This window comes from Marmota monax, unplaced genomic scaffold (assembly GCF_021218885.2).
Source record: "Marmota monax isolate L192 unplaced genomic scaffold, Marmota_monax_Labrador192_F-V1.1 WCK01_AAM20220418_F8-fsc00020, whole genome shotgun sequence".
Lineage (NCBI taxonomy): Eukaryota > Metazoa > Chordata > Mammalia > Rodentia > Sciuridae > Marmota > Marmota monax.
In genome coordinates this window covers 21,384,394-21,405,729 of record NW_026692912.1, presented here as the reverse complement: position 1 = coordinate 21,405,729, position 21,336 = coordinate 21,384,394, and the positions used below count along the sequence as shown (strand labels likewise).

General features: G+C 46.4%; 1 protein-coding gene across 7 annotated transcripts in view; it reads right to left on the bottom strand.

The window, feature by feature from the left end:
- Positions 1-21,336, bottom strand: part of Nup188 (nucleoporin 188) — a 55,373-nt gene that overhangs the window by 633 nt on the left and 33,404 nt on the right. For 2 of the 7 annotated variants that reach the window (XM_046451320.2, XM_046451316.2), the window contains 28 exons: positions 18,646-18,798; positions 18,329-18,455; positions 17,968-18,055; positions 17,799-17,875; positions 16,546-16,660; positions 14,798-14,945; positions 14,602-14,668; positions 13,794-13,922; positions 13,188-13,327; positions 12,003-12,109; positions 10,620-10,826; positions 10,351-10,520; positions 9,308-9,377; positions 8,891-8,958; positions 8,086-8,281; positions 6,224-6,301; positions 5,879-5,964; positions 5,501-5,646; positions 5,065-5,246; positions 3,438-3,641; positions 3,193-3,285; positions 2,196-2,354; positions 1,820-1,957; positions 1,172-1,246; positions 853-1,092; positions 601-732; positions 271-344; positions 16-145 (listed from right to left, as the gene is read on the bottom strand). In XM_046451320.2, the coding sequence (XP_046307276.1) occupies positions 16-145; positions 271-344; positions 601-732; positions 853-1,092; positions 1,172-1,246; positions 1,820-1,957; positions 2,196-2,354; positions 3,193-3,285; positions 3,438-3,641; positions 5,065-5,246; positions 5,501-5,646; positions 5,879-5,964; positions 6,224-6,301; positions 8,086-8,281; positions 8,891-8,958; positions 9,308-9,377; positions 10,351-10,520; positions 10,620-10,826; positions 12,003-12,109; positions 13,188-13,327; positions 13,794-13,922; positions 14,602-14,668; positions 14,798-14,945; positions 16,546-16,660; positions 17,799-17,875; positions 17,968-18,055; positions 18,329-18,455; positions 18,646-18,798 (3,599 nt within the window). The remainder of the gene's footprint in view (positions 1-15; positions 146-270; positions 345-600; positions 733-852; positions 1,093-1,171; positions 1,247-1,819; positions 1,958-2,195; positions 2,355-3,192; positions 3,286-3,437; positions 3,642-5,064; positions 5,247-5,500; positions 5,647-5,878; positions 5,965-6,223; positions 6,302-8,085; positions 8,282-8,890; positions 8,959-9,307; positions 9,378-10,350; positions 10,521-10,619; positions 10,827-12,002; positions 12,110-13,187; positions 13,328-13,793; positions 13,923-14,601; positions 14,669-14,797; positions 14,946-16,545; positions 16,661-17,798; positions 17,876-17,967; positions 18,056-18,328; positions 18,456-18,645; positions 18,799-21,336) is intronic. The other 5 variants (XM_058581826.1, XM_046451319.2, XM_046451321.2 and 2 more) reach the window with 3 other exon arrangements.

The following is a 21,336-nucleotide window of genomic DNA, read 5'->3' as shown; positions in this document are numbered from 1 at the left end:
TATATCCATTCATACCAACTCTGAGCTGAGCTCCTGCTTCATCCGCTGTTTGTCCCGTGGGTGCACAGCTGGGTCCCTAAGGTACCGCATTGCCTGGGAGATGAGCAGGTAGAAGCAGTTTTCCATGGTGAACATCAGGAGGGACCTGGGAGGAGGAGCAAATTGGCAGTGTGGCAGAGGGCCAAGCTGGCAGGTGCGGGTGAGCCACTGAGCCAAGAGAGCAGCAGCCATGATTGCCCCAGGCCCTTAGCAAGTCCCAGAAGGTCTTACTTTAATGTTCTGGTCCCTTCTGCCTGTGTGCCAAGCCTCACAGCCTGGGTGAGGGGCTCCTTTTTCTTGTCCAGCTGGAGAAATAAGCAACCAGTTAAAAAAAAAAAAAACAGCCGCCGCCCTCGGTTTACAAGAGCATCCTTCCTGGCAGGTCCTGCACTAAGCAACTGCACCAGTTACCTCACTGAATCCTCTCAGGTGGGTCCCCTAAAGCTCATTTTAAGACAACAGGCTCAAGGACAGATAACTTGCCCCAGGTTCTGGGAAGTGGTACACTAAGGGGAAGAGCTGGGTGGACAAGGGGCCAGAGTCCTATAGCACCTAACTTACCTCTCCAAGCATGTTGAGGGCCACATTCACTGTGGCCAAGAGGGTCCCAAAGGAGGGGGCCACTTCAGAGTCAAATGTGGGAGTGGTAAAACTCAGGGCAAACAGGAAGTTGTATTCAGCAAGATCCAGGGACTGCAAAGCAAAGAAACAATGCTCCTGGGACCCCACTAAGAGCCGGGTGACTCTCTAGCGCAGCACAGAAGCCTGGAGGATGCCTCAGGGGCCGAGGGTGTGAGGAATGGTGGCTGGTACCTGATCCAGCAGGATCTGGCAGACATCTGGGGTGAAGTGGCGCAGGGCTGCCAGGGTCCTGCTGAGGATCTTGAGAAGGCCATACTGGACTGTGTGCAAGGCTCGCTGCTCTGAGGCCTCTAGGTCAGCAGTGGGCTGTTTAGAGGAGCAGGAGGGGACAGCAGAAGCAGCAGCAGTGGTGGTGGGAGGTCGCTGAACTCTGGGAGCAACAGTTGAGGGGAGGCCATCCCCATTTTTGTTCTGGGAAGAGTCAAGAAATGAAGGGGAGCCCAAGGAGGCCAGGGTGAGCACTGTAGGCAGATGGGCTGGGATTCGTTACCTGTAAGTAATGCTGCAGCATCTTGCGGCTGTGCAGGAGGGAGGTGCAGGCCTGGCACAGGTAACCCAGGTTCACCTGGACACACAGGGTAGGAGTGAGGAATTCTTGGCAGCAGCCCCAGCCAGCTGCCTAGGCCAACCAAACAGGTCTGTCCACGACGCCAGTTCCCTTCAGCACTGGCGCCCACGCCTCACTTAATGTCTCTGTAGCCATTAAGTGTGCCAGAGTGTAGGCCTTGCTTCCCTGCAACCTAGCAGCACACTAGGTACCCTGAAAGGTACCAAGTAATTAAAACACAGAAGAACAAAGGGCTCAGGGTGAGGGGTGACATGATCAGGCCAGTCACACAAGCAGAGCCTCTAGAGCCTGTGTTTGTGTCCTGCCCCGCTGCCCGCTGCCCACTGCCTGCAACTTCACACCTATTCCTCAGGGTCCTGAACCTGGATCTATCTCAAAGAGCTCAAGTTCTTAACCTACCCACTGCCCTTCACTGTGGAGGGAAAACTTCAGAGTGAGCAACCTAAATGAGCCCTGGGCTCCCAAGCATAAGCTCACACTGGGGATCAGCCTGCAGTTCCCTGGAGAAGCAGAGTCCCTGTCTCTCCGCAACTCCCCAGACTCCTCCAAGAAACCACGCCCGAGGCCCACCTGGATATCACACATGAGCTGAGGCAGGTGGAAGTGCCACTCCTTCCTGAAGTGGGAGAGCTGTAGAATGAAGCCCACGGTGTGGTCCGCCTCCTCCAGGCAGGCCAGGCTTTGCACAGTCCTCACTGCATTAAGGCACTGGAAGGACAGGGGATGGCAGGGGAGGAGAGGACAGTTCAGGGGCCGAATGCAGTGTGCTTACCCACCAACAGAAGGCTAAGTCCTGAGCCACAGCTGAGAAGGCAGCACACAGTGGCCTAGCCTAACAATAAAAGGCTTCTGAGTAGACCAGAAACCTTTCAGTACCCCCAGAAACAAGGGCATCGTCACCCTCAGCCACTGGGCCCCTAGTCCCTGGGAGGCAGCAGCCCCTCACTTGCAAAGTCCGCTCCTGGTGGACGCCCACGAAGTCCAGGGCCTCAGTCAGGAAATTGTAGCGCAGAGTCTTGAGCAGCCGCTCCATCAAGGACATGGACAGGCGGTAGACCCCTGGCCAGGAAGGGGCATCCAGGGATTTCCGAGATGTACTGGGTGTCTAAGAGAAAACAGCAGAGGAGCTCAGGAGGCAGGGCCACAGGAATTCAGGTGAGAGGGCATCAGGGCCTCCCTGTGGCTGGCAGCTGGGAGGAGAAACCTCCTGCAGTGGGTGCAGGCACTGCAACAGCAAGTCCATCCACCCAAACCAGCAGGGCCAGAAGCAGGCAAGGCCAGCAGATGCAGAGAGCACTGGCAGAGAGGTACAGGATTCCGAGTTCTAGTCTGAGGTGCCATAAGCCAGCAGTATCAACATGAATGTATCCCTGCCCTGGAAACAAATACAGACCAATTCTGACAGGAGCGAGAGACTGGCTGAGAAGCACTCTTCTGAGATTAGAAGATAGCTGCTATACTAGAGGTATCTGGGGTGGGGTATGCAGAGGGTTGGGTGCTGAGGACCCACCAAGCACCCACAATACCGGCTGCCCTCCTCCTCACCAAGGGCTAAGAAATCACAAGTACACACTGCTTTTTGGAGGAAAAGGATTACAACTGCCCTGGTTGAAAACCTACCCTCAAAGTCCTGTCCTGTTCCCCTTCACAACTCAAAAGGAAGACTCTATCCCAGCTCCCAAAGCTGGTGTACAGGGACCAGGTAGTGCATTTTGGTGCTAGGGACCAACCCAGAATCTTGCACATCTGAATCTTTGCTCAGCTGCCTATCAGTGAGATCCACCTGGGGGCAGGGAAGAGTCCACACCATAGGGGCACTGGATGAGCCACGCAGAGGAGAGCAACTGCAGGGTCACACACAGGCGGCAAGACAGGAGAGGGCACTTTTTGCCTGAAAAGTGCAGGAGGTCAACCCAGGCTCCTGGCAGGTTCCTGGCACTCACCTGCCCAGTGCCGTTGGTGCTGAGCTGGTACACACTCAGGAGAGGCAAACAAATGCTCTGGGTGAGGCCGGCCCCAGCCACTGCTGTGGCTCCCTGGGAGGACAGATGTGGAATGAGTTGGAGTCTGCACTGCCCCATAAATGAGCCGAGCCTTCAGGCACCCTGCAAGCTCAGCCCAGTCCCCAGCTTTTGGGAGCATCACCACTAGCAGTGAGGTTCCTCCTACCCTCAGGCTGGCCTCCTACCTGCTGGGTGCGAGCCAGGGTGAGGAGCAGGTGCAGTGCAGCCTCAGTGAAATGCAGGTTCTGCTTCATGCGGAGGCTCACCTCCAGGGTGGTGAGGAGGGTGGGCAAGATGGGGAGCCTGCGAGTCACCTGCAGCCATGAGTCCCCGTCCTCATCCACCTCACACAGCTCCTTGGCTAGGTGCAGGCCCAGGACACACACCTGCTAGGGTCCAGGGGCAAAGATGAGTAAAAAGAAAAGGGCACAGTACACGAAAGAAAGAGGAGGAGGGGCCCTTCTGGCCGCCCAAGACCTCTTGTTACACACAGCTGAGTGTGGCGTGTGATGGATACAGCTTGTGCTTCCTCCTCGTCCTGCCCTACTCCTGTGTCCACCTCTAAGAAACGGCAAGTCCATCCACCCAAACAAGCAACCCCCAAACTGACAGAGCCACCACTTCTTCCCTCTCTGCCCCCAACACTACCATCATGAGCCTCGTCAGTGCCACCTCCCGCCTAGCACCAGCTCTGCCAATCGGAGTCTGGGTGACTTCACCTCTTGCTACACCATTTGCACAGGCCTCACTCCTGACACCAATGGCTTTTCACACTTATTTTGACCACAGACTGTGCCCCCATGTACACCCAGGTACAGTTTTCCACTAATAGTATCCACTCTCACATCACAGAAAGCATGCTGATTTTCGGTTTTCAGTGCTGGGGTTCAAACCCAGGAGCACGGCATGCTAGGCAAGGGCTCCACCGCTGAGCCACACCTCCAGCCCTTTTGATTTGAGACAGGTCTCACTGTGTTGCCCAGGCTGACCTCGAACTTGCAATTCTCCTGCCTCAGCCCCCAAGTAGCTGATATTACAGGTGTGTGCTATCACACCCAGTTGATGTTTCTTTTTAATTCTAATTCATTTTTTAAAAATATTTTTTAGTTGTAGTTGAACACAATACCTTTATTAATGTATTTTTATGTGGCGCTGAGGATTGAACCAGGGCCTTGCATGTGCTAGGAAAGCACTCTACCATTGAGCCACAGCCCCAGCCCTATTCTAATTCATTTTAAAAATGCTGATTGTAGTCAGATGAGCTAATTTCACTAATAGGTCATGACCCAGTTTAAAAAACACTGTTCTGTACTACATACATCTGGTGATCTCTCTCTCCTTGGCTTAAGAGCCTTCAATCATTTTCTGTCACTTCAGAACCAGATCAAAGAACCTGAGAAGCGAGATTGCTACCATCCAGCCCCCATTTCACTCACACCAGCCTTTCCTCAGGTCACCAGAAGATGCTGACCAAAGGTTGGCAATGTACCCTTCTCGCTGCCCAAATCTTCCCTGAACCTTCTGCCTGCTGGGGCCTGTCTATCATCCACTAAGCCACTGCTGGGAAGGTACCTTCTTTTCAGGGGCACTCGATCACTGAGCCACAACCCCATCCCCAGCAAGGCACTTTTTCTTGAGTCACCAGATGAGGCTGAAGCCAAGCTGAAACTCTCACCCCCTTTCTCCAGCAGGCTGCACTCCAATGGCAACTACCACCTTTCCCACCAGGCTGCAAAGTCCACGAGAGCATCCCAGGGCCAGCACAGAGCCGGCAGGCAGTGAGAAAGACAGCCTGCCAGGGTGCTCCCTCACCCCATCACGCTGGTCCTTATGTCGGAGCCGAGAGCAGTCATCTGTCTCCATGCTGTCCTTGTCCTCTGTGGCACTGCCTGATGCCAGACTGTGGCGGGTCTGGTCAAAGAGTGCAATCACCTCTTCTTGGAGTGTCTCGCACACATTCAGAACCAGCTGGGAGTACTGGGGGATGTCACTTACTACAGAGCAGATGGGGAGGGAACACTTGTCACAATCAGAGGTCAACTCTCACTGCACACCAATGCTTCTTTCCCAAGCAGGGGCTGGGAATGCAGTAGGTGCTAACAGCGTCATCTCACGGGAGGGAAGGAGTGATGGGTAGGAAAGAAAAAGTGCTTTCTTGAGGCAAGAATTATAAAATTAAAATCCTTGAAAGTCAGAGGAAAAACATGTGGCCCTGGCTGGGGGAAGCCCACCCAGGCTGGCCCCTCACCTCGCATCTCCTTCATCTGTAACACTGTGATGAACGCTGAGAACACCTTGGCCTTGGTCTTCTCCATGAGCTGCTGGTCTGCCTGCAGCACACCTTCCAGGATCTCCGTCAGAGGCCCAAGGATTTCATCCACAGGACCTAACTCTCTGCAAGCATGGGGGGCAGCTTTCACCCACAGGCCATGCACGGCCCTGTTCCACCTCAGGTGCCTCAGGCAGACTGCTGCGCCCCTGCTTGTTTGGTATGCCTCCCTTTCCCTATGATAAAACTAGTCCGGCCCGCTGTCCCTGCTCCAGGGTGATGAGGGTCATTAAGGAGGAGCACGCAGACCTGCAGAAGAAGCTGGGGCCTTGAGCTTCTCTCCTGCCTGGTGCTCACCTTTTCCACTGCCGGAGGAGGACGAGCAGCAGTGTGCACATCATGGAGCCAAGGCGGAGGCAGTTCATGGAGGCAGGAACTAGGAGCTAAAGGGAGACAGTGGAGCAGGTAGGAGCCTGTGAACAGACGCTGTGCAAGACCTGCGCTCCATCCACAGGGAACCATTTGGCCTCCTGCCTTCTTTCCCTGGCAGTGCGTTCACAGGGGTGCAACAAGGGAGGAGGGGCCCAGGGCTGCTGCCCACCCGAGCCCTCTGACCCGACCACCTGTGTGGCCTGCAGGGCATGAGCTACTTGACTGGAGAGCACCTCCAGGAGGAGAGGGAACTCTGCCAGACACACTTACTAAAGCTTTGGTCCCATCCAGCACATCAAGAAAGAGCTGGTGTCGTACCGCAGAGTCAGTCAAGTGCATGATATCTGCCTACAAAGAAACAGAAAAAAGTTTTGTTTGGGAAAATTTCCTAGACTTCAGAAGCCAAGAAATGCGGGGCCCTCCACAATTAGTCATTGACAAGTCCCTAATTAAAATGGGGCTTAAGGGTCATGCTGCTTCTCCACTGATCCCATCAGACTCAAGCCCAAGTTCACCTCCTCTTCCAGATTCCAGACTTCCTCTGCTTAGAAGTCTTCAAAGACTTCCCAGTGCCAGGGAAATGCAAGCCACACTCTTCCATATGGCCCACCAGCCACACGTACCACCCTACCTTCCTCACTCTGGTCCAACCCTCCTTGCCTTTCCTGCTTTAACACAGTTAGCTCTTTTCTACTTCTGGACTTGGCACCTGCAATTCCATCTGCTGAGACATCTTTACTTTATAGGCATTATGCTCGGAGGTTCTTGTCTACATAGGCCCCAGCTGGGACACCACCAACTTGGAGAGGGCCCGCCTGACCACTCCTGTCTCATGTGTTCAACACCACAGCATCTTATTTTCTTCAAAGCAGTAACTAACATAACAATCTGAATATGTATTTTTAAAAAAATACCTTTATTTATTTATTTTTACATGGTGCTGAGGATTGAACCCAGTGCCTCACACATGCTAGACAAGCATTCCACCACTGAGCCACAACCCCAGCTCCTAAATCTGTATTTTTCATTTGTGAATTTGTTTATAATCTACACCCTCATGGGAACTCACCAGACATCAAAGACCTCATTTTCCTTGCTTACTACTACACTGCTGGTGCCAACTGACACAAAGCAAGCACCCTGCCAATACTTATTCAGTGAATGAATGAGTGGTCCCAATCTGGACTTAACCAATAAGCTTCCTGAGGGGCAGAGGATTGCAGGGTTTTCAGAGCTACTTCTCAAGAATTGCTCCCGATGACGGCCTTTTTAAAAAGGAGGTGACACAGACATTTATTCCCTGGGGAATCAATCGCTACCAAAAGTGGCCAAGTCTGGAGGTGTGTCTGAAGACTCAAGGGTCCACAGTCACTAATGCTCTCATACCTACTTCCTAGGTTCAAAGCTCTGAGCACATAGGAAGTCTGGCACTGAGGGACAAGCCACAGAAATGAACAAGATGCCTGGAACAGGGGGCACCCACCCATCTCAAGTGTTAATAAAGCTAAGGTATCAACCCAGATGCCCTCAGGAAGAACAACTTCAGACCAAATCTTTATAACACAGCATGGTATTGAGCCACACACACACAAAAAAACGCCAAGAACAATGGAAACTTCCCAAATGTCAACTCTCTCTAAAAACCGACTCTCCAGACACAGTACAGTGACAGTGGTCTCACTTCTTTTAAGACCAGGAAATGCAGTTTCTAAAACCAAAGAAAACAAACATCTAAGAGGAGGGTACTGCAACTTCTACCTGTTGGCCAGTCCCCAAGCCTAAGCCCAGTGCCTACAGGGCATATAGCACCAGAGGCAAGACAGACACATGAAGGAAGGGAGGCACATGAAGCTCAGGGTAAGCCAGGCCAGAGAAGCTTCAGTAGGCCTCCAGCAATGGCTGCAGGAATTCTGAATTACTTCTCTATAATCTTCTCAAGAGTCTCCTATTAGACGCAAAACCCTCAACCACCCCTTATCAGTCCCAATCTCTCGGTGCACAACCCATTACATTTTGAATCTCAAAGAGAGAAACTCTGATTCATTCTTATCAAAAGAGGCTATATCTGCTAGGGATCTCAACACAACAGTGCTAAATTACCAAAGTGAAAACTCCCCCAAGGAGATCCTTACGTGACTGGTGGCAATGATGAGAAGCATCCTCCAGGCAGAGATCAACATCTGATACTCTAATAAGGACGTGCAGCTGCTGCCCTCTGTCTCAGCCATGTGAACTGCCAAGGACTTGACGTACCCCGACCAGTAGGCAAAGCACTTCTCACTGGAAAATTTCTTGAGTGTATCTTTTAATGATTGGTCTAATGAACCACTATGATATTAAGAAAATACAAACCCCATGGTTAGGTTGTAAAAGCAGGTGGGAATGTGATGGATGCAGATCTTTGCTAAGGCAGAGAGAGCCATATCACATGGACTTAAGGCAGATAGATGGCTCCAGGATCACCTGGAGTGGACTGAGACTTTTTGGTCAATATAATGGGTTAGGCTGAGGCCTTTCCAGGATTCCTCCTCCATAAAATCCTGCTTTGTAATACCACTCCTGATAATCATAATGCCACCAACAGACTGTCCAGGGAGCTCACTGGCCCTTCACGAATGGTTCTAAACCAGCCCTCTCCTCTGCACTCACTCTCAAGCCTCCACGTCCCCAGTGGTGGGCCACCACAGTCTCCTTCTCCAACCTTTAATTAACATCTCAACATGACGATGGCATGTGCCTATAACCCCAGCTACTCGGGAGGCTGAAGTAGGAGGATCACAAGTTTGAGGCCGGCCTGGGCAATTTTACCAAGACCTTGTCTCAAAATAATAAAAGGGCTGAGGATATAGCTCAATGGTCAAGTGTCCCTGGATTCCATCCCTAATAGTGCCCCCCACCAAGACAATAAAAAATAAATCACAACAGGAAAGAACTCACTTAACTACATAGTATATCTCCAAGCAAATTATCTTCATGATGAGGGCACAGGTTTCCAGGATGCTGGGCTGTGGAGGGGAGGCAGAACAAACATCACATAAAAAAACCTCTTCCCTCGCACCCCCACCCACTCACAGGCTATGTGACAACAGTGATCCAACACTTGGAAAACAAACAAGCACAGTCCCTGTTAAAGGTGAATGGGCATCTGATGTATAAGGGCAGGGGCTACAGGTCCACAAAGTCACCCATCAAGAAAAGACCACAGAGCCATCCACCCAGAGCAAGGCAAGCCACTTTCCTTCCCAAAGCAAGACTTGAAAGATGTTTCACGCAAAGAAAACATTCTGTGGCTAACCAGGGAAGGTATCGTTCTCTTCACCTTCCCCTCACAGCCTAGCCTCTACCACAGCTTACCTCAGATGTCTCTGAGGGAGGAGAAAGGGTTCCAAACAATGGACTGGTTAAATTCTCCCAAAACTTGGGTCTAGAAGAAAACAAATATTGGAGAAAACACATTTTCTCTCCCATAGTCTTTTCTCCTCTTTCCAGCTCCCCTCGGTGGTCACGTTTTACCAGTTCCAATACTAACGTGTTCCTCCATAAACGTAAAGGGTTCCATAGATAAAAATTATATTCTCTTTAAGAAATCCAACTGTACATTGAAGAGTTGATCAACAAAAAAATTATAATACTTGGGATACAACCCAGGAGCACATTACCACTAAACTATATCTCCAGTCCTTTTTGATCTTAAATTGTCCAGGCCGGCTTCAAGCTTGTGATCCTCCCACCTTAGCCTTCCACATCATTGGAATTATGAGTATACACCACTGCACCCAGCTCTTTATAGAACTCTTAAGGATCATTACACTATATATTTCCCAAAACCCTATAAAACAGAACAGAGAGGAAATTAAGAGAACAAACTCCCAAAACTGAGCCTTTTTTAACATACATTCCTTTTGTGCCACCAAGGTCCCAGAGAATAGGGTTTTTCGCTTTGTCCAATGGCCCAAGGAAGCCATTCTCATCTACTGTTTCTCAAGAATAATAGGTTCTGCCAGGCAAGGTGATGCACACCTGAATCCCAGCAACTCTGGAAGCTGAGGCAGGAGGATAGCAAGTTCTAGGCCAACCCCAGCAACTTAGTGACACCTTGTTTCAAAATATAAAATAGTGAAGTGCCCCTGTGTACAATCCCTATACCAAAAGAAGAAGAACGAATACAGAAGACAGAACACAAAAGTGACAGACTCTGAAGATAACACCTGCTAGTGTCAGCATTAAAAAGAAAAATACAAGACTCCCCTGTAATTAGCTATGTGATAAGCATTTTTTATGCACATTCCCAATAGAGAGTCACAGACATCTCTGCAGGTAAAAGCTACTGTTATTCCTTTTTCACAGACAAGGACAAGGAGACTCAGAAGTTAAATAAGTCTGGGAGGCAGATTTACTTGGTTCTGAGGACCAACATGGCACTGTCTCGGCGGTCCTGCCACAGAGCATGCAGAAAGGCAATGGCTGCACGATGCAGCAGAGGTGGGCACCAGTACCGATCCTGCTGCTGGGAATCAATCAGCTCCAGGACCACGTGGAGACAACTCCACTCACCAAGGCTGAATTCCTGCAAGGGGGAGAAGTGGGAATTCAAGTTCCACAGCCACTGCAAGCAGCCACACCTCCCAGGAGCCACTGCCCAGCCTCACACCAAGTGCAGGCTCACCTTGGAGCCATCACTGCCGTCTGTCACCTCCAGATTCAGAAACAGTTCTATAAGGCCTGGCTGGGTCTCCACAGCAACTGTGAGAAATTCCAGAATCATGACTTTGATGCGCATGTCCTCAATCTTGCTCTGAAGGCGGGTCAGGAAGGCATCACGAATGGCAGCTGCATCATTGCCCAGACAAGCATACACTGACATTGGGGCCACCTAGCAAAGACCAGGACACATGCTTATAGTTCTGCTTTTAGAAAAACCTCAATGGGCTTCTACAGAAGGGAGCTCAGAGAGCTCCAGATACAGCAGAGAGAGATGCATATAGTCATAAAACTCTCAGATGAGGACCAACATTTACAGAAGAGCAAACATAAAAAGATGGCCGGGACATGACTCAGAGCTAGAGTGCTTGGCTAGTACATGTGAGGCCCAGGGTTTAATTTCTGGTACTACATTAAATGAAGGAGCTGGGGCTGGGGCTCTGCACGTGCCTGGTATGTGTGAGACACTGGGTTCGATTCTCAGCACCACATATAAATAAATAAAATAGAGGTCTATCAACAACTAAAATAAAATATTAAAAAAAGACGAAGTCAGAAAAGATATATTTTTTTGTCTATTAGATTGGTAAAGACCGAAAAACTGATAAAGTCTCTGTGCAAGGATGTAAAACTTAGGTGTTAGAAACATAAATTGTTGAAGGCAAGGCTAGTTGTTTCAAAATATGTAAAGTGGTAGCTGGGCACAGTGGTGCACTGTAATCCCAGCTACTAAGGAGACTAAGGCAGGAGGATTATTAAGTCTGAGGCCAGCCTGGGCAACTCAATGAGACCTGTCTTAAAATAAAATAAAAAAAGACGGGAATGTAGCTCAGCAGCAGAGTACCTACCATGGCCAGACGTTTCAGCAGCTGAATGGCCAGACGTTTCAGCAGCTGAATGGCCAGACCTAGCATATGTAAGGCCTGGGTTCAAGCCCCAATACCCAAACTCCCAGCATGTACAGAGGAACTAGCCTTTGGTATAAAGAACAAAAGTGTACAAATACTTATATTCAATACATATATACAGATAAAAAGAAATCTCAAGTCACTGAATGAACCTTTCCTGCTCACAGGGATTCTTGGAACAAGAGGGTACCTTAATTTTCTGTTATGTTTATCTATAACTTTAAATAAATATTTTACAATGAGCATGTACGTCTCGTGCAATCAGGAAAAAAATATCACATAAACACACATTTACTTGTGTGTATTTGTGTGTATGTGTGTGTGTCTACATTACTTCAAGTCCAAGTGTTAGCCAGATGCTTCTCTTGAAAGAGGGCAAGAGTGGTCTGTAGCAGAAAGAGTCCATGTCCTGGGGCTCTGGTTGGCTAAGTGGATCCTACCGTGGCCAGACGTTTCAGCAGCTGAATGGCCAGACGTGGCAAAGCTGGGTCATGTTTATGGTAGATGTACTTGGCTAGAACAGCAATGAGGTTGTTTCCATGGGCACCTGGAGAAGCACAGGAATAGTAAAGACACCAAAGGCACTTCAATTCAAGCTCTTAGAGAGGCTGTTGTTCCAAATGGCTAATGCACTTGGGGGACTAGCCTTGAGTATGTGGAGGGCCAGCATGAACTGACTCATTCTCTTTTCTCAGAAGCAAAGCAGCAGCCAGGATATTTTTGGGGGGGTTGGGTTGGAGGTGGGAGGTAAATAGTTCAATATAATTCATTAATGGCTAAGATATATTATTAAGAAAATAGGTACTTTTAACAAATAGGTTAGAAAAAGGAATTGTATAGATATACAAAATATTCATAAAAATTCCAAAACCATACAACTAGAAAAGATCTTAAACATGACCCAAACAAAATGAAAATGAATAGACTTGGCTGGGCATGGTGGCACACACCTATAATCCCAGCCACTCATAATCCTAGCCACTCAGGAGGCTAAAGCAGTAGGATCACAAATTCAAAGCCAGCCCCAATAACTTAGTCAGGCCCTAAGCAAGTCAGCAAGACCCTGTCTCTAAGTAAAATATAAAAAGGGCTGGGGAAATGGCTCAGTGGTTAAGCACATCTGGGTTTACTCCCTGGTACAAAAATAGAAAGAAAGAAAGAAAATGAATAGATTGAGTCACAAAGGATTGAACAACTACTATAGAGTCACAAAATAGTCAGAGGTAGTATTCAACAGGCACCAGGAACTTTCCTCTCCATGCAGTTATCCATCTGCTCTTTGTTATGCTTTTATAAAGTATATACTATTTACTATCTCAAATTTATAGATGAGAAACCTGAGGCAAAGTTTATTAACAATAAGCCCAAGATCACAGAGCTAGCTAGAGTCTGAAAGTGGATCAAGGTGGTCTGACTTGAAGCCCGCATTCTCACTACTATTCTGTCATCAATAGGAGATAGAAATTAAGTATGATTCAGTCCCCTTATTTCCAAGACTAGGAAAGGAGCTACTATCATGTCCAAATTTCCTCAAGGAGTTCATCAGAAAAGAGTGTCAATGCCCAACAATGCCTAAAACAGATACTCATGGGAGGAAAGTTGCTGAGTGGAAGAGAAGTACATACCATGCTGTGTGAGAGCCTGCTCCAAGGGGGACACCACATTAGAAGGAGGTTTCAGCCGAATGACATTGTTGGTGACAGAGAATGCCAGTTTCACAGTCTTGATCAGCAGCTGGCCCTGCCCCTGGCCCTCTGCCCCATCACTAGAGTGCCAAATGGAAACCAAAGATGATCAGACAACATGAATTCATTTGCAACATACATGTTCTCATGACTGTGATGCTAACAATACTCCTAGAGTTCAACAGATTCTGAGAAGTAGTAATTCCTTTTCCTATGTACTAGTCTATACAGCAGCCATTAGGTAATATAAAGACTATGCCCTTGGAAGAACAAGGTTGTCTTAAACTATCACAGCCAGGTACAGTGGCACATGCCTGTCATCCCAGTGACTTGGGAGGCTCAGGCAGGAGGATAACAAGTTTGATGGAGATGGAGATGTAGGAGGAGATGGAGATGGAGGAGGAGATGGAGGAGATAGAGATGAAGATGGAGGAAAAGATGGAGATGGAGATGGAGGAGGAGGAGGGAGGAGAAGCAAGCTACTGGAAGCCTTAAAATATTCAAGCACAGTAAAGATAAAAGGCGAAGGAGAAGAGGGGGTCCTACCTTCGAGGCTGAGCAGCCATCACCATGTCAATGGTGTCCACACCAATGCCCATGATATTGATGACAGTTTGTCCTGCTTCTGTGTACGCCAGACTACAGATGCAGAGAGACTGCAGACTGGGAGTATGACTGGAAGACAGAGGTACTGAGTTACAGGATGTGGCCAAGCTTATCACTGGAAGAGAAGGGCACTGTCCAGCTGGAATAGGGAGGCAGACCCAAGCAACTAGACAGTGGGATACACAGACCAGCTCTCTACAAGACGCAGGCACTCTGAAACAGACTTGGTACCAAAGACCACCCTGAAATACAATCTAATCATCCATCAATTAACAGACATGTTTACAGAAATGAATCATGATTAACCCATGGATGGAATTTATGGAGCCATTAAAACAAGACAGATCTATATGTGGTAGCACAGAAAGAAAGAGCAGTGAGTACAATCCAAGGAAAACGCCTAGAACACATACTAACAATAGCCCATTAACAACAGCTACCTCTGGGAAGTAGATTCATTTTGTACTGAATGAGAATTTTTCCAATGAATATGCATAACTTTTATAAAGATCATAAAAATCATAAAGTGTACATATACACGCACACACACAGCACATCCAAAAAACCACCCCATCTCATTCCTACTTCATTTGTTCTTCTCTTTCTACTGGGAGAAATGATAACTGAATCAGTAGAAAGTGACCACAATGTTGAAACTACTAAGCTTTCGGTCTAAGCAAGTGCTCTAGAAGAAAACCCCCATCTTCCCTTGGTGAGTGGTGCACTCTAGCAACCAGCCCCTTATTACCTGTTGTGCAGGTCTGTCTCATGGCACAGGTTCAGTATTGCATGAATCAGCTCCAGGATCAGGCAACCTAGACTCCAAAGAAGATATGACAATGATGAGGCCTTGTGTGATGGTCATAATCCCACAAAAGGGAGAGAAAGAAGATGTCCAGGGAACCAGAAAATGCCCAGGATTTCCCTAAGCACGCTATCCTTACCAATCTGTTCCCGCACACCATGGGAGTTGTAGCGCCACTTGTGGTAGCTGGGAAGCATCTCCTTCAGCACAAACATGACACAGGGTACCAGGCCTTGGCTCTGGGTACTACCAAGCTGCCCCTGTAGGAAACCGTTCTGTGAGGCCCTCTGATATGGAAAGAAAAGTTGTTCATGATTTAACTCCAAAAGTACACGTGGGTCCAAAGAAAACTTAGGCAAACTTTATCCTTCAGTGAAAAACAGAAAATCTCCCTACTTCAATCGAGTCCATGTTGTGGATTTCTCTAGAACAGAAAAAGTAGCTAAAAAGACAATGTGACAGTGTCATAAAAGGTGCTTACATCAGGGTTGGGGATTTAGTTCAGTGGCAGAGGGCTTGCCTAGTATACACAAGACCTAATCCTATGTCCCAGAGTGGGAGAAAAATGGTGCCTATATAAAGAAGAAGAAAGGCTACCTCTGAATACTGAAGGCAGGGTACCTTAAACATAAAGGATATAGGATAACAATGACAAAGAATGTCAACTTCACTGATATGCAGCTGTCCCTAATCACAACCCCATCACTGGAATACACTACGATCTGACACCCCCAAGTTTTTTGTCCTAACAGTACCTGTTCAGTTTCCTTATCTTAAAACTGTGACTCTTTATTTACATAGACATTTGCATCAACTGTTCCTATGTTTTCAAACATTCATAGATTGCTATAAGCAGTAAGTGTACTGAGTGTTTTTCATGTATGATCCTTTAACCCACCCTAAGAGGTATATTCCTATTTTAGAAAGGTTCTAAGACATTCTGTACTTGTCCAAGGTCATAGAGCCAGTATATGATCAACCTGAAATGTAAACCTAATTCCATCCAACTCCAATCCTTGCTCTTAATCTTATTCCAGTATTTTTCAGAGTTGATCTACTAATTATGAGATCAGCCTATGGTCACAACTCACTAAAAAAAAAAAGAAAAAGAAGAAAGAAAGAAACAAACAAATAAACAAAGAAAAGGGAAACAGGCACAATATCACACTCCTACAAACCTGACTCAGGGGGCTGGGGCAGGAGGATCACAAAAGTTCAAGGCCAGCCTGGGCAACTTAGTGAGACCTAATCTCAAAAAGGGCTAGAGCTGGGGTTGTGGCTCAGTGATAGAGCACTTGCCTTGCATGTGTGAGGCACTGGGTTCGATCCTCAGCACCACATATAAACAAACAAACAAACAAATAAATAAATAAAGGCCCATCAACAACTACAAAACAATTTTAAAAATAAATAAATAAAATATAATAAAATAAAAAGGGCTAAGGATGTAGCTCGGTAGTAGAGCACCACTGTGTTCAATCCTCAGTACTACCAAGAAAAAGAGGAGGAAGGGCCTGAAGAGGAAAGATGGGAACGCTTCTTAGGTAGCAAACACTGCACTGTGAACTATGCTCCTGGAGTATACATACACACACACACAGGTACTAACTGGGATGTAAAAATAAAATGTACATATTACCCTGGGGTATAGTCAAAATAGCTTAAAAGGTACTGCATTACCCTTGAGGTCTATCCCTTAAGCCTTCTGAGTATTAAATATATTTGCATAATTATATACCTTCGATCATACTAATATATACAATAGGTTTTCAATACACAGAAACTATGGCCACAATAACTTTAGGACAACTGTTCTTCCTACACATAACCTGATTATAGAAGCAGGGGACAAGAAAACTATTTCACAATCATATGACCAGACCGTACCTTGACAAGGGTGGTAATCAAGCGGAGAAAGGCAACAGTGACGCCATACTCGCCTTGGGGCTGTTCACTGTTCATCAGAAGGTTCCCGTACCCACCAGCATTCATCCCCTCCGCACTGGGAAGACAGAAGCCGAGAAAAAACACTCATGGAGAAATTTCAAGGTTTCAAGTTCCTACAGCCAAAAGCATTCTCATTACTGTCTAGACGCTCAGGCATAAAACACAAATGCTCTTACAAGGGGAACAAACCCAGGCAATCTGAAACCAGGGCAAACATTAAGAACATATTTTACTGATGTATAATCTCAAGAAGTTTAAAGTTAAAAATCAAATTAGCGGGTGGAGCTGTGGCTCAGCGGTAGAGCACTTGCCCAGCATGTTCGAGGTCCTGGGTTCGATCCTCAGCATCAAATAAAAATAAATAAACAAAATAAATGTATTAAAAAAAATCAAATAAGCATCAGAGAAACATCTTTGTTTTAAAGGCAAGAGAGAGCAAAGAAAGAATATTCAGATAGTAAGATGGAGTCTGTGGAGTAGTAACCAGTCTCCTGCAAAGAAGCACCCATGGAATGAGGAAAGAACAGAGTGACTGTGGTTAAGAGTCGGGGACAGAGGCCTGGGGGTGCAGGGTGCTTGCACAGAATGGAATGGCCCTGGGTTTGATCACCAACACTGCAGAAAAAACGAAAAAAGAGGACATTATGTCTCTGGATCCAGAAACCTCTGGATTCGCTCAGCTAGAAAGTAGATTCCCACATTTTTTTTTTTTTTTAGAGAGAGAGAGAGAGAGAATTTTTAATATTTATTCTTTAGTTTTCAGCAGACACAACATCCTTTCTTTTTTTGTATGTGGTGCTGAGGATCGAACCTGGCCACACGCATGCCAGGCGAGCGCACAACCGCTTGAGCCACATCCCCAGCCCCAGATTCCCACATATTTAACAGTCATAGCTGGATGAGAAATCCATCCCTCTCTCTCCCCCTCTCCCCCCTCCCACCCTCCCCTCTTTATCTGACTTTAAAAACTTGGACTAATTATTGTGTCCTTGGAGAAGAGAGCAGCTCTGTGCTTCCTGTGCCCTCATCTCCTTTAGTTTGTCCTCACTCACCCTCAGGTCTAAGGGCTGAACAGAAGTACAAAGAATATGTGGATAGAAGAGTGTCTTTCAAACTAATAAAGCCAGGCTGGACCTGAACCAAGAACAGCCTGCACTAGTGAACAAAATCTATCAATCCAAGACATGGCTCACCTAATCATCTGACTCACGTTGGAGACAGGATGGGCCACAAATGGTAAAAAACCTGTGTGACGAAGATCAGTCCAGACCTAATGAAGGAAAAGAGAAGTTAAATGCATTTATCTTCAGGTATATGCCAAGTGTGACACGGCTTGACTGTCAGGAAGACTTGGCATCTCACCTTTGCTGGATTCCGGGCAGCCAAAACTGTCAAGCAATTGACACAAGAGGCAATGACATCCACGGGGGGAGACATCACTGTTGTCAACCTGGTTAGAGAATGGAACACTGCACTCAGTAAGATGATTAACACAATTGATTCTATCACACATTATTTTCCGGTTCTCTCTCCGAATCCCTCCTGTCAGTGGGGCTATAGAAATAGAAAAGCCCTCAGCTGGAGAAAGATTTCCGCCAGGCTTTCTAATAGGGGAAAATGCGTGAACTTTAATCCAGATGGTGTGTGGTTGGGCTCCTGGACCCCAAGAAAATAACCACATGAGCTCAGCCAGGCAGCTCAACGCTTGCCATGAAGGACCCACCGCTGCAGCAGCATGTAGACACGGGACGTGATGGGCAGGAGCCAGTCTGCTATAGACAGGTCTGTGCTGATGACCTTGTGGACCAGATCAATGATGGGTTTCACTCTCTGGCAATGCTGAATCACATCTGAGGGGAAAGACAGACTGTAACCTCACAGAAAACAACTTCATAATATCACTGAATGGTCTCTGATACCCAGAAAAACAAATCAGACATCCCAACCTTGATAGCTCTGAATTTTATCTTGAAATTCCAAATTCTCTGAGCATGACCACTTTTCCCTCCCCATAGAGATGTCTCCAAAAGATGACCATACCTGCAGTTGAAACAACATGAAGCAGCATTTCAATCTCACAGGTAAAAAGGGTCCAGCTGCTGTAGGAGTATTCCCAACGCACCAGGTAAGCCCTATCATCTAGCATTACTTGGCCCACAGTGCCTTGAGGTATGCGAAGGTTGGTCTGACCTCCTAAAAAGGAAGAAGAGTGATCTGCCTAATATCTGAAGACAAGGAAGAGGAGTCAACTCCTGTACCACACACCAACATTTAAACACAGGATTTAGACTCTCTTTAGTACCTAACGTTCTTACATCTTTTTCCTCTAAAGAATAATTAAAAACTCTCTTGTCATTGGAAAAGTGATTCTTCCTATGTGTCTGAAAACCAGCTGCATGCAAAGTGGTTTCCACCTCAACAACTACAGAAGTAAGCTGTGGCAACCAGTGCCTGGATCCTAGCACATTACTGGTGACACAAGTTAGAGCAGAAGCTGTGCCCTCTTTGCACTATACTCCTTGAGCACCTGGGATACATGTTCAAGAGTAATGATTGCTCACTCTTACACATTCACTACAAACAAGAAAACAATTGTTGCCAGGCATGGTAGCACACACCTATTATCCCAGTGACCCAGGAGGCTGAGGCAAGAGGATTGCAAGTTCAAGGCCAACCTCAGCAACTTAGCAGCAAGACCCTGTCTCAAGAAATAAAAAGGGCTAGGGAAACAGTTCAGTGGTAAAGCACCTCTGGGTTCAATACCCAGGCAAGAAAGGAAAGAAGGAGAAAAAAAAAAAAAAATTGTGAACAACCTTTTCAAAATCATGGTAAAATACACCTAAGATCAAATTAAGTTCAGCGGCATTCAGTACAGCCACACTGTGGTACAGCCATCTCCCCACACACCCACCAATCTTATGTTGTACGTCTTGCACTACTGAAGCTACACCAGTTCACCAATGATTCCCCATTCTTTTCATCTCCTAGCCCCTGACAACCAACACTGCACTTTGTTTCTCAATGTGACAACTCTGAGTATCTCATGAGTAGAATCAGACAGCATTTGTCCTTTGTGACTGGCTTATTTTACTTAGCAAAATGTCTTCAAGGTTCATCCAAGTTGTAGTATACAGCAGAATTTCTCTTTTTGGGGTAGGGGGACAGAGCTAGGGTTCAAACCCAAGGCATCAAACATGCTAGGTGGGTACTCTACCACTGAACTATACCACCAGGAAGAATTTACTTTATTTTTTAAGAATGAATAATGTTCCTTTGTATGTATATCCCACATTTTGTTTACTCATTTCATCTACTATTAGGCATCTACTAAAAAAAATTATATATCCTTTTACCCAATCATCCCATTTGGAGGATTCTACTAAAAATAAACACAAGCTGAAGCTCAGTGGCAAAGTGCTTGCCTAGCAAGTGTGAGGCACTGGGTCCTCAGCACCACATTAAAAAAATTTTTAACAAAATAAAGGCATGCTGTCCATCTACAACTACAAAAAAAAAAATAACAAGGGACTGGGGTTGTGGCTCAGAGGTAGAGCACTTGCCTACCATGCGTGAGGCATGGGGTTTTATCCTCAGCACCACATAAAAATAACAAAGATATTGTGTCCACCTATAACTAAAAAATAAATATTAAAAAAGAATATACCAATATACAAGGATGTATGCGTGCATCCAATGCAATATTATTTATAGTGGCAAAACGCTGACACAGTCTAAATGTCCTGATCATAAGGAGAAAAATAAAAAGTTATGAAATATCAAGGATTAAGTATATGGTTACTAAGAAGAATGAGTAAGGTGCTGGGGGGCAGCTCAGTGGTAAAACATGTGCTTAGCATGTGCAAGGCCCTGGTTCAATCCCCAGAATAATAACAATAACAATAATAATAATAATGTAGTAGTAATAATGAGTCAAGAGTCATATAAGGGAAAACCAAGCCAGGTACAGTAGCTCACACCTGCAACTTCAGCAGCTTGGGAGGTTGAGGAAGGAGGATCACAAGTTCAAGGCCAGCCTCAGCAACTTAGTGAAACCTTGTCTCAGAATAAAAAACAAAAAAAGTAGGGGGATGTAGCTCAGTGTTTAAGCATCCCTGGGTTAAATCCCCAGTACAGGGGGGAGACGGGGGAAGAAAGCCAACTGTCAGAATGAGTTTGTTAAAAGAACGAATATTTGAAAGAATATACATAAAATTCTTTTTTTTTTTAAATATTTTTTTTTTAAAGAGAGAGAGAGAGAATTTTTTTAATATTTATTTTTTAGTTTTTGGCGGACACAACATCTTTGTTTGTATGTGGTGCTGAGGATCGAACCCGGGCCAAACGCATGCCAGGCGAGCGCGCTACCGCTTAAGCCACATCCCCAGTCCCATAAAATTCTTAACATTGAGTATCTGACAGAGATAGGATGGAAATGAGATTGACTTTTAAAATAGACCTGCATTGTTTACCTTGCTACAATGAGCATGTAAAATTAAAAAAACAAAAAACAAAAAACAATTTAATGATGTAAAACAGATAACAGAAACTGGGCTGGGGATGCAGCTCAGCAGTAGAGTGCTTGCCTAGCATGCATGAGGCCCTCAGTCTATCCCCAATATCACACACACAAAAAAAAAAAAAAAAGAGAGAGAGAGAGAGAGGGAGAGAAACTAATTATTTATCAATGAATCAACAAACATGGTGAGATGACAAGGAGCTGCTCTACAATCA